Below are 12652 nucleotides of genomic sequence, written 5' to 3' on the forward strand. Positions count from 1 at the left end.
ACTTTAATGTTATGAAACCGCATAAAAAAATATGAAACACACAGAATCAGTATATTCATACATTGCTGGTGACAACTTTAAACTAGTGCTATCTTTTTGGAAAGTACCTGGTGGCACTTTTCAAGATCTACTAAAAATGTTCATATAAAAAAACTCATATTGCTTGATTCAGGAATCTGACTACCAAATACCTAACCTAAGGTTAACAATCCCCCTAAAAGAGAAAAGCCTTCATTCATTAAAATGCCTGTGATCATTTTTAATGGCAATTAAAACTGTATGATTACAAAAATTCCTAGTGGAAAACCATTCTGGTTTAATTTTTTTAATTCTGTTAAGATTATAAGTGTGTAATATATAAAATTTTAAAACAAAAATACAAACCACAGACAAAATCTTTCAGATCCACATTCAGGATGCTTTGCCCTGCTAGCCATTCAGGGTGTGCACAGCTTACATTCACAGAATGTTGAAAGTTATTATCAACCAACCATTGAAGTAGCCACTTCAAATGGCAGTCACAGAGCAAACTGCTTGTGTTCAGAATCCTGCAAGAAAGAAAAGAGGAAAAGCATCCTGTTTTTACTTTTCATTCTAAAAGTCTTCAGTATTAAAACCTTACCGCACACCTATCCGTTATTCTTGTCAAAAACATTTAACATAAATGTAATCATGAGAAAACAAATTGGGACTGTCAGCCAAAATTCTTTAAATATATCAACCTCATGAAAGGCACTAAAAAAAGAGGGGGGAAGAAGGGTGGCCAGGGATCTATTTTGAAGACGACTAAAGAATCATTACAATAAAATGAAATGTGTGACTCTTGATTGAAAAAAACCATCTGCAAAGGACTCTTTTTAACATTGGGGAAATTTGAGTATGGACTGTGTATTAGTTAATATTATCTTATCAATGTTAATTTCTTTGGGTGTGGTAATGGTGATGTCTTCGTTAGAAAATGTACTTGTTCTTAAAAAATACATGCTGAGATATTTAGAGGTGAAGTGTCATCATGGCTGCAACTTTTAAATGGTCAGCAAAAAAACTGTGTATGTGTATATATATATTTGTGTGTATGTGGAGAGAGAGCAAGAGAAAATGAGAGAGGAGGAGGGAGGGAAATAGAACAAATTTAGCAAAAAGTTAACAATTGGTGAATTTAGATAAAGGGTATGGGGTGTTAATTGTACCTTCCTTTAAATTTTTGAGGTTTAAATTTTTCCCATGAAAGTATGGGGAAACACTTACTATATATTGGAGCATTGAGAGATCTTTGTTGTAGACAACATATAATTATTGTCAAATTATTTCATCAACACTAAAAACACTTCAGCACTAGGCCAGGCTCAGTGGCTCACACCTGTAATCCTAGCACTTTGGGAGGCAGAGGCGGGTGGATCACCCGTGGTCAGGAGTTCGAGACCAGCCTGGCCAACATGGCGAAGCCCTGTCTCTACTAAAAAAACAAAAATTAGCTGGACGTGGTGGTGGGCACCTGTAATCCCAGCTACTTGGGAGGCTGAGGCAGGAGAACTGCTTGAACCCAGGAGGCAGAAGTTGCAGTGAGCCGAGATCACGCCACTGCCCATCAGCCTGGGCAACAGAGACTGTCTCCCAAAAACAAAACAAACAAAAAGAAAACCCGCTTCAGCACCGTGCAATGTGTAATGCAATCTAAACTAAGAGCACTGAAAAAGTATTTGTGGTTTATAACCCTGTAAAACATATCTGAAAAATCAGTATTTTCTCTCAATGACCCCTTAAATGTCCCATCCACTTAGAAGCAGGGAAAGTAAATGATTTTGAGAACTTGCTTTATGTGCATGATCAAATCCTTATCAAGTTTAATGTTTGGCATAAAGTATCTAAGATCTGATTCCACAGAAGTTTCAATTTTAACTCTTTTTGAGACAGAGTCTCGCTCTGTTGCCCAGGCTGGAATGCAGTGGCGCAATCTCAGCTCACTGCAACCTCCACCTCCCAGGTTCAAGTGATTCTCCTGCCTCAGCCTCCCAAGTAGCTGGAACTACAGGGGCCTGCCCCCATGCCCAGCTAATTTTTGTATTTTTAGTAGAGACCGGGTTTCACCATGTTGGCCAGGATGGTCTTGATCTCGTGATCCACCTGCCTTGGCCTCCCAGAGTGCTGGGATTACAGGCGTGAGCCACCATGCCTGGCAAAGTTTCAATTTTAAGAATGAAAAAATTGACTTACATTGTTCAACTGTTCAAAGTTGACTTATATTGTTATTAAACAAAAGAGGCACTGGCAAAGATTACTATGCTTTTATAATGCTTTAACAAGTTCCACTGAGTAATTTTTTCTCTAACAGTTGGTTTGAACAAACTGCTGTTGCAGAAACTTTAATGCAACTGTGTTTTGAGACAGGAACTCGCTGTGTTGCCCAGACTGGTCTCTAACTCCTGGACTCAGAGGATCCTCCCACCTGAGCCTTCTGAGTATCTGGGATTACAGGCATGAGCCACCACACCTGGCTCTAATGCAACTTTTTTACTGAGAATTGTTGGTTGCTTTTGGTTACTTTAAAAGTCATATTTATAATACTTTTTAGGTCAACATTTATTAAAATCTCTCTTTATACTTTTTGGTGTTCCCCACAAGGCTTTGCATCAATAATAGGAGGTATATGAAAAAGCTGCATATAAATTTTAAAATACTTTCCGTTAAAATTATATAATTATAGTAGAAAACTAGAAAGTACCACTAAACCAAGAGGGAGAGAAAGCCCCCCAAATCCTCACTACTCAAAGACAACCACTAGCAATATTTTAGTATAATCTATCCACACACTTGTTGAGAGAATACTGTATACTCTGTTAAGTACTTGTGGTCAGCATTTGGTTAGTATATGAAGAATGGAAAGAAGCAAAAGAAATAGAAGTGAAGGTAGCTACTGTGAATTAAGTTTTGTCTGTGGCCAGGCACTGGGCTAAATACTTTATTTATTTATTTATTTATTTTGAGACAGAATCTTGCTCTGTCACCCAGGCTGGAGTGCAGTGGTGAGATCTCAGCTCACCACAACCTCCACCTCCCGAGTTCAAGTTACTCTCCTGCCTCAGCCACCTGAGTAGCTGGGATTACCTGAGTAACCATGCCTGGTTAATTTTTGTATTTTTAGTAGGGACAGGGTTTCACCATATTGGCCAGGCTGGTCTCGAACTCCTGACCTCGTGATCTGCCCGCCTCGGCCTCCCAAAGTGCTGGGATTACAGACATGAGCCACCGCGCCTGGCTGAGGTAGGCATTTTCAATTCCATTTTCTAGAAATGGAAACTGAGATTTTGGAGGCATTCAGTATCATATCTAAAATAAATAGTAGAGTTAGGATATGAGCCCAGGTCTTTTGAGTCCAGCTTATATTATACCTAAGAAAACATAAATTGGATGAAGTCACTCCTCTTTTCTAAAGATACAAAAATTAGCTGGGTGTGGTGGCAGGCGCCTGTAATCCCACCTGTTCAGGAGGCTGAGGCAGGAGAACTGCTTGAACCTGGAAGGCAGAATCTGCAGTGAGCTGAGATCGTGCCACTGCACTCCAGCCTACGTGATAGAGGGGGACTCCATCTCAAAAAAACAAACAAACAAACAAACAAAAAACAGACTTTTATTTTGCCATGATGTGTAATCTTATGGAGGCTGAAGAGACATCTAGGGGCTCTGTCTGGATATCTCCAAAGCCCATCTGAGTGTAGATAAAATACTTAGTCTATTTCCAATTATTCTTTTTCCTTTTCAACCTCAAGTCATTACTTTTGGGAGTCCCCAAGTCCCCTGAGACATCCCTAGGAAGGGTGGGGGGCCTACAGTCCCAGTGACTAAGAGTCCAGAGTGGGAAGAAAAAAGTCTAGCAGTGGGTAGACAGATGGACGGAGGATGTAACAATTTGAAGGGAGTCATATCAAAGGGCTCAAGGGAACTGGAGGGAACATTAAAGGTGGTAAGAGGAGGAATAAGGAGCAGTAGCAATGGGAAGAAAGACAGCTTACAGGATGCGGTCTGGGGAGATCTTAAGTATCCCAAACAGGCCAATAAAGGTCCAACAAGGAGGCAGTGGACAGAACCAGTGGTGGAGCAATATAGTTAGCAGGGGCTCAAACAGAGGGGATTCAGATGCCAGAGAAATTGCCATGGGAGAAGAGGATCCATTAGAGAGAACAGAGTAGCCTCACAGAGTTCCAAGGACTTTTAGTCCAGGGAGTCAGGGAATAAACCCCACTCAGGAAAGAGAGCCAGGAAGAAGACCTTTAAGCCCAGGAGGTACCTTTCAAAAGAAGTCTGGCCTCTAGCCCAACTCGAGAGAATATATTCACAATCTTGAGAATCGAAATCTTTCCTTACCAGCTTCAACGGATGTTTGTCCGGAGCAATGGTTCATTAGTCTGACTCACCATTGGATCCCCGATCTATCAGTCAGGAGTGAAGACAATGGCTTCAAAGGTGCACACTTGGGGTCCTGGGTGAGAGGTCTGGGGGTCCAATGATGAATCTGATCCTATCGGAGTCACAGCACCATAACTGTTAAATAAAAAATTACTCAGTGATACTTGTTAAAGCATGGTAAGGTAGACGTTATTCAGGATCATCTCAATAGATATAGGGACCACAGCAACGTGATGTTGCAGTTGGGGAGAGAGACTGGGTTCAACTCAGTGAGGGGGAGACAGTAGGGAAACAGCAAGGGCAAGTATAGCCAAGGAGCAAGGTGGGTTTGCTTTCATCCCATTCAGTGGATGTGAAATTACTAAAAAATAACATCCAGAGTAAGGAAGATTCTGGCTAAACCCTAACAGGATTCTTGCTGAAGACAGGCCAGGGTGATCAGACATCACCTGGGAATGATCTAGAATGCGGAAGAGTTCTTGCTAAACTGGTTTTACAGGGTTTGTGCTAAAATTGGATTTTACACAGCTAGGCCTAGGAGAAGGTTTAAGGGCTTGCCTACGGGTTGGTTAAGCAAAGAATCTTTGTCACAACTCCCAAATTACTAAAACTCTCTGAAGATTGAGACTGCAATATTTGCTTTGACCTACTGTTTAAATTTTATGTTAAACTGAGTTCTCGTAACAGTTAAAACTTTCTTGCTAGTTCTCAGGTTATCACTGGCAAAAAAAAAAAGGGGGGGGGTGAGTATACTAATTTGTAGTAAGTCACAACTTATAATTAAAGTAAGCCTATGAGAAATAACTCAAAATATCTCAACAGATCAAAATATCTACTTTAAAAATCTGGCAGAAAACTAATGATGATTTTCATAACATTTTAATTTTAGTTCTTATTGTTAACATTACTCAACTTCTACTCTGTGCCAAGCTCTGTGCTGAGCATTTTCTCAAAACCCTCCAGTTTCCTAAGGCATTCAAGAAAGCAAAAATCCTAATTCCTCATGGTCTATTATGATCTGCCTCCTAATTCTCTCTTTAAAAAGAAAAATATGAACATAATTTTATTGTTGGACCTATTAAAACTGTAAATTCGATATGCTTTTCAAGAACAACAAAAAAGGTAAGTTAGAACAAAGCAGTTTGGGGTAAAAAAAAATATCTTGACAGGCCAGGCGCGGTGGCCCATGCCTGTAATCTCAGCACTTTGGGAGGCCGAGGCAGGTTTAGGATAACGAGGTCAGGAGATCGAGACCATCCTGGCTAACAGTGAAACCTCATCTCTACTAAAAATACAAAAAAATTAACCACGCATGGTGGTGGGCGCCTGTAGTCCCAGCTACTCAGGGGGCTGAGGCAGGAGAATCACTTGAACCTGGGAGGCAGAGGTTGCAGTGAGCTGAGATGGCACCACTGGACTCCTGCCTGGGCAAGAGCGAGATTCCATCTCAAAAAAAAAATTAATTAAAAAAAAAAAATACTGGAACAAATGAAGAGAACGACTAATGAGAAATAAGATGATTAATATCAAAAAAATTGTAGATATTTAATTATTCTACTCTGCTTAACTCTCTAAACTCATCTTACTTCCTATTCCTTGTGCCTGGAAAGCCATTCACCCAGTGTTCACATGGTTTGCCATTTCATTAAGGTCCTGGTTCAAATGCTGTATCTTCAAAAGAGTTTCCCCTCACTGCTTTATCTAAAATAGCAACCCCCATCACTCTTCATATCTTTGACCTAGTTTTATTTTTCTTCAGTTGTTACCTGATGAAATATTATATATCCACTGGTCTATTATTTATCTTCCTCACAAGGATTTACTGTAATATGCTATGAGTACAGAGACTCTGTCTTATGCACTACTGTTTTCATCATCCAGAACAGTATCCTACATAGCAGATGATGAATAAATATTTGAGTAAACAAGTTATCTCACTTTATCTTCACATAACCCTGAGGGAGGTGCTATTCCCATTCTGGGAACAGAAACTGAGTCATAGGCTAACAGTTTGCCCATTGTCACACAGTTGTAAGGAATGGAGTAAGGATTTGCACCTAGGCAGTTTGAAAACTCACACATTTCCAGTGCATCTCAAATTACCCATGGTAAGGACCAGTCTTTTAAATTTCCAATCCACTGCAGACCAATACTTTTATAAACTACAACAAAAGTGTCACAGTAATGTCAAATTGTTCTAAAAGTTTCTAAAGGCTTATTCTGTATTTCTATCCTTATCTTCTCATCAACCAGTTCTGCTCCACAGAGTATCCTTTGAGTAGCTTCCCAGGCAAGGCAAAATAATTTCTATAATCTAGTGGTTCTTACCCCTGACTGCATATTTGAATCAACAGAGTTTAAAAATAATACCAGCACTTTGGGAGGCTGAAGCAGACAGATCACCTGAGGTCAGAAGTTCAAGACCAGCTGGCCAACATGGTGAAACCCTGTCTCTACTAAAAATACAAAAATTAGCCAGGCATGGTGGCAGGTGCCTGTAATCCCAGCTACTCGGGAGGCTGAGGTGAGAATTGCTTGAACCCAGGAGGCAGAGGTTGCAGTGGGCCAAAATCGCACCACTGCACTCCAGCCTGGGGGACAGAGCAAGACTGTCTCCAAAAAAATATAAAATATATAAATATAAATAATACCAATGCCCAACTAACCTCCAATCCCCTAGGGAAATCTTGAAACCAGTAAGAGCAATTTTTAAACTCATCAATGAAAAAGGGCATAAAATGATACATACACACACTTGTCTACTTTGACATTTTAGTAGTTTGAACAGGTTAGAGAATCTTCTCTGACAATTATACTAACTGTTAAATCACCTCGGAAACTATAAAACAAAATCACATAATACCTTTATTGTAACCCACACAAGGTGTTAAGAACTGGTAACACATGTTTCTGATAATCCAAAAAGGAACAGTAGGGTATAAAGCATAAGGAGCAGTGCTGAGGTCTCCTAATTATAAGCATTGGTAGAACAGGCAAAACAGAAGGCTAATTTTAAAATTACCTCTAGCCACTTAAATAACTGAGTATTAATACTTTCTTTTTTCCTGCCTGAACTGTGTGCTTTTGGAAATAACTTGGGTCACTGCCATCACACTTTAAGCACAACAAGCAGGAACAATGATCCAACTGGTGATTTTAAAAAGACAAGTTACTTACAGTTCTTTCAAATGAGTCTGAGAAAAAGCATTTTCTTGGATAGACATTATAGCATTATTGTTCAAATCTCTGAAATAAAGAGAAATGAAACATTATCAGTCACCATTTCTATATCAAGTTACATAAACACTTTACATGGTCATGAAAACCTCTGCTAATAGCAAAGATTATTTATAGAGTAAGCAAAATGTATGCAAAATACTTACAGATGCTCAAGGGATTCAAGACCAATGAATGCTTTCTTTGTAATTGACTTAATCTGGTTTCCCTGTAAGATTCTGAAATATAAACAGACCTTTCTAAGAAAGCTCTCCACTAAACAAAATTAAATTCATTAAACATTTACCTAGAAAAAGTGAAAAAGTGAAAATAAGTTTAGCATACATTTTTATATACTTAACAGCTTTACTGAGGTACAACTGATATACAAAAAACTACGCATATTTAATGTGTACAATTTGATGAGAACATGCGTTTTTAAGAAAGTTATGAAATTTATTAATCAATGCAAAACATAGCATAAAAGTGTCTATCAAGATGTTAAAGCTCAATGAGGTGAACAACCATCTTGACCACTGATAAACTGGTAATTTTCAGATGCTAAATTCATTATATTCCTCATGTCTCCATCCATAGCAAAAGATTGTCAGATCAAAGAAATTCAGACAAGTGTGAACCTTTGGAGAAATTCTTCTCATGGGAAAGATCTAAAACCTTATGTGAGAGAATGCTCTACTTCTGCTAGATAAATTACTCATAAATCTCCTACAATTAAACAAACTACAAATTAAACAGATTACCAACACATTACTTTCTCAATGCATTCCTTTTACTTGAATAGAAATTCTACTTCCATAAATAACTTCTCTTTAAGTGTCCATAGGAATGCTTTTTCAATAAAAAGTACCCCGACAACAACAACAAAAAAACACAAAAACAAAAAAACTAGCTGGACATGGTGGCTCATGCCTAAAATCCCAGCACTTTGGGAGGCCAAGGTGGGAGGATCACTTAAGCCCAGGAGTTCAAGACCAGCCTGGGCAATATAGTGAGACTCTGTCTCTACAAAAAAAATTTTTTTAATTAGCTAGGCATGGTGATAAACACCTTTAGTCCTAGCTCCTTAGGAGGCCAAGGTGAGAGATCACTTGAGCCCAGGAGGTTGAGGCTGCTGTGAGCTGTGACTGCGCCACAGCACTCCAGCCTGGGTGACAGAGCAAGACCCTGTCTCAAAAAAAAAAAAAAAGAAAGAAAAAAACCAGCCAGGTTCAGTGGCTCATACCTATAATCCCAGCACTTTGGGAGGCTGAGGCAGGCAGTTCATAAGGTCAGGAGTTCAAGACCAGCCTGGCCAAGATGGTGAAACCCTGTCTCTACTAAAAATACAAAAAGTAGCTGGGCATCGTGGCACGCACCTGTAATCCAAGCTACTCATGAGGCTGAGGCAGGAGAATTGCTTGAACCAGGACCCAGGAGGCAGAGGTTGTAGTGAGCCGAGATCGCGGAACTGCATCCCAGCCTGGGATACAGAGTGAGACTCGGTCTCAAAAAAACGAACAAACAAACAGACAAAGAAACCCCACAGAGCTCCCAGAGTGTCAGAAAGCTCAGACTTTGTAGCCATATGAAATAAACATAATTCAATCATATTTACAGCCAGTTCTTGAAAACACGCCTATGTAGACATACATAAATATTATAATACATACAATTTAGTGAGACTTGTGAGTCCAGCAAAGGCTTCACTAGCATCTTCTATGGCCCATGAAATTTCATTGTTTCTTAAGTCTCTACAAAAATGTCAGAGAAAGACAGGTTCTTAAGTCTCTACAAAAATGTCAGAGAAAGACAGGTTCTATTAGTCAATACAACTATCACGACATTGAGCAGCATCCTGGCATGGTGATGTCAAGGTGCACATGCTAATTCTGATCCTTACTTTAACAGTTATTTATGATGAAGGCTCAACTCTGCTTCTTAAGAAATATCTGTAATAAACATGTAAGAATTGATTCTTATAAGCTCAGAATTAAGCTGGCCTTGATAAATAAAGCAACCTGCTAAAAGTATTACTCTTCCGAGCTAAGAGCCCCTCATTATGTTAGCGTATTAAAAATTATAGACAGGGTCCTGAAAAGAGCAGGAGGGTTTCAAGATGCAGGGTATATGGCTTATAAATCTGATTTCAGACTAACAGGATTTCTGGGTGACCCAAGCCTTCCTCTGGGACCTTGAACTTACAATGGCTGACAAAGAGTAGTATCAATACAGAGCTTCACTGCTCAAGAGCAATTAAAGATGCCCCATGGGAAGCAAAAATGATAAACCCATGTGTTAGAGTGTCATCAGATTTTCTTTCAAAGGGAAAGTATGGATCTTTTAAAATTCACTGTTCCATTCTCAGAGGAAATGCAATTGTACCACATCATGTTACGATAAAAGAATTATTTCCATATAATTAAAAATATTTAATCACTTTTGCTTCCTTAAGTCATCTCATAATAAAGCACAAAGCTTTCTACTTTATGAGGGACATGTAGAGTTGTGTGATTAGCAGTAAAGAGGAGATCCCTGTTTTCACTTAGCTTTCTTTAAGTGACAAGCTAATAAAGCTCATTTTATTTTGCTAAGGAATAAATAATGAAAGAACCAATGGCTGAACTCTTCAGGACTTTCCCCCTCCTCCACAGCACAGCATAAATAGAAACCATTCAACAAATTAAGAACTGTATCTACTACCCTGGCAAGAGCATGAGGCTAAAGCCAGAATTCCCCAGATTTGATCCTAACTCTGTCTTAACTATCTCTGTGGCATTACACAACCATTTACTTCTGCTATTACTTCCCTAAACTTTAATTGTAAAAGTAATAAGCAGTGGTATACTAAAATAACCTATTTGCCATCCCTTCAACTGCCAAAGGGCTGCAGCTACATCTAAGTTTCTGAGATTGCATTGATCCAGTTTCACTTCTGATAATATAGGAAAAGGAAAAATACAATCACTTAATTTTTCAAGGCCAAATCTAAAGGAAGTTAAAAAAAAATCAAATACACACCTGTGCATGTATATACCCTTCACAAAATTATCTTGCTTTCCCTCTCATTGATGGTTAGGTCTCCAAGTTGGGAACCTGCCTCTTCTCTGAACCATTTCAACTCGAAACCTAATCACCACAAAGTCCCCTATTCAGGAAACTTAAGAATCTACAAATTCTACTAATTACTCTTTGTTTTCTTTTATTCTGCTCTGTGTTTGAGATTACTATATTTCATTAAATTACCTCTTCATTTAATAAAATTATATTCTAAAATTAGATATATTTTTATATAAACATATAAAGTTCATAAAAACACATTCTTATATTCTGTAAATTGAATAACTTACAGAACAACAGAATTTTAGCGTGGAAACTGCCTTTAGCAACCACCTAATCCTATATCCTTTCTTCACCGTATAAAAGAGAAAAAAAATGATGCCCAGGAAAAGCTAAGTGATTTTGTTCTTCTGGTGGTATGATAAAATGGACATGAGCTTTAGCATCAAACAGACCTGGGATCTGATTCTGGCCCAACATTTACAAGCTATGTGACTTTGAGAAAATTATTTAAATTTCTCTGAACCTCAGCCTCCTAATATGGAAAACAGCAGTATCATCCTAGTATTTGAAAGTACCTGGCACATATCAGATAATAAATATTAGTTTTTTCTGTCCAATGTCATGTAGCAAACCAGTAACAGTGAAATGGTCTCCTACCACGGCAGTTCCCATTACACATTCTGCATCCTTTTGAATGAGAACTGGTAGCTCTGGTGTATTGTCAAAGTCAAAGGAACACGAAAATGACTGCATTCCTGACACTAGCAACTGTGTTTTCTTCCATAGCAACTAATAATAAGACATGCTTTGATGCTTACGGGATTAACTCAGAATTAAACTACAAACTGAATTGCCTACAACAGGCTTGGGATTTTTATGGGGATGGAGACAAATAAGACTGTCTTGCTCTGAGGCATAGGACAGAAGAACCACAAAATATTAGCATACATAATTTGCAGACTGATTAGTTGTTTTAATTAATTTGCTTTATTGTCCTAAAAAAATCAGTAACAACAACCAAAAAAGAGAATGGATATACTTACAATGTCTGAAGATTGGAAAGAAATCTAAACACACCATCAGCAATATGAGTGACTCTGTTGTCTCCTAAATTCAATCTCTCCAATAAGCTCAGACCCACAAAAGCAGATTCATCCAGGCGGGTCAGCTGGTTATAGGACAAATCACTGAAAACAAGAAATGTGGAAGGTAAGGAATTCATTGTATTTGGTTCAACTTATAATTCTTATTATATCTACATGGTAAATTTAGAGCTTTCTACAAATTTCTAGTAAAGAGGGATGTTACATCTCATTACTGCCTATGGGAATGATTTATTCCAATCTGCTCTAGTCTGACTGCCTCCAGTGAAATGCTATCCAACACTTACAGTTCGGATAGTCTTTGGCAGAACTCCCATGCGTCAGGGCTGATTCTTTCAATAGCATTCTGGCTCACATAGAGCTGCTGTAACATTCGCAAGCCATACAACCACCCCTTGTTCACTCGTGTAAGGTTGTTGTGTTCCAGTTCTCTGTAGAATTAGAGAAAGAGAAGAAAATATGTTCCAAAACAAGGCAGTTCAATAACTAGCTTTAAATCTTAAGTTTTTCCCAGAGAAGCATATACCTTTGTTCAACCCAACTGAGCTGACCAATTCTATTCAATAAAAATGTATATCTTATTTAAGATTTAGTGGTTGCCCAGGCGCAGTGGCTCACGCCTGTAATCCCAGCACTTTGGGAGGCCAAGGTGGACGGATCACAAGGTCAAAAGATCGAGACCATCCTCACCAACATGGTAAAACCCCGTCTCTACTAAAAATACAAAAATTAACTGGGCACGGCGGCACACGCCTGTACTCCCAGCTACTGGGGAGGCTGAGGCAGGAGAATCACTTGAACCCATGAGGCAGAGGTTGCAGTGAGCCGAGATTGCGCCACAGCACTCCAGCCTGGCAACAGAGCAAGAC

General features: G+C 38.9%; 1 protein-coding gene across 1 annotated transcript in view; it reads right to left on the minus strand.

The window, feature by feature from the left end:
* Positions 1 to 12652, minus strand: part of LRIG2 (leucine rich repeats and immunoglobulin like domains 2) — a 62699-nt gene that overhangs the window by 23769 nt on the left and 26278 nt on the right. Inside the window, exons 7-12 of the mRNA XM_054443359.2 lie at positions 12071 to 12214; positions 11724 to 11867; positions 9291 to 9371; positions 7788 to 7859; positions 7582 to 7650; positions 385 to 548 (exon numbers count right to left, since the gene is read on the minus strand). Coding sequence (XP_054299334.1) covers positions 385 to 548; positions 7582 to 7650; positions 7788 to 7859; positions 9291 to 9371; positions 11724 to 11867; positions 12071 to 12214 — 674 coding nt within the window. The remainder of the gene's footprint in view (positions 1 to 384; positions 549 to 7581; positions 7651 to 7787; positions 7860 to 9290; positions 9372 to 11723; positions 11868 to 12070; positions 12215 to 12652) is intronic.

Source organism: Pongo pygmaeus, chromosome 1, assembly GCF_028885625.2.
Source record: "Pongo pygmaeus isolate AG05252 chromosome 1, NHGRI_mPonPyg2-v2.0_pri, whole genome shotgun sequence".
Classification (NCBI taxonomy): Eukaryota; Metazoa; Chordata; class Mammalia; order Primates; family Hominidae; genus Pongo; species Pongo pygmaeus.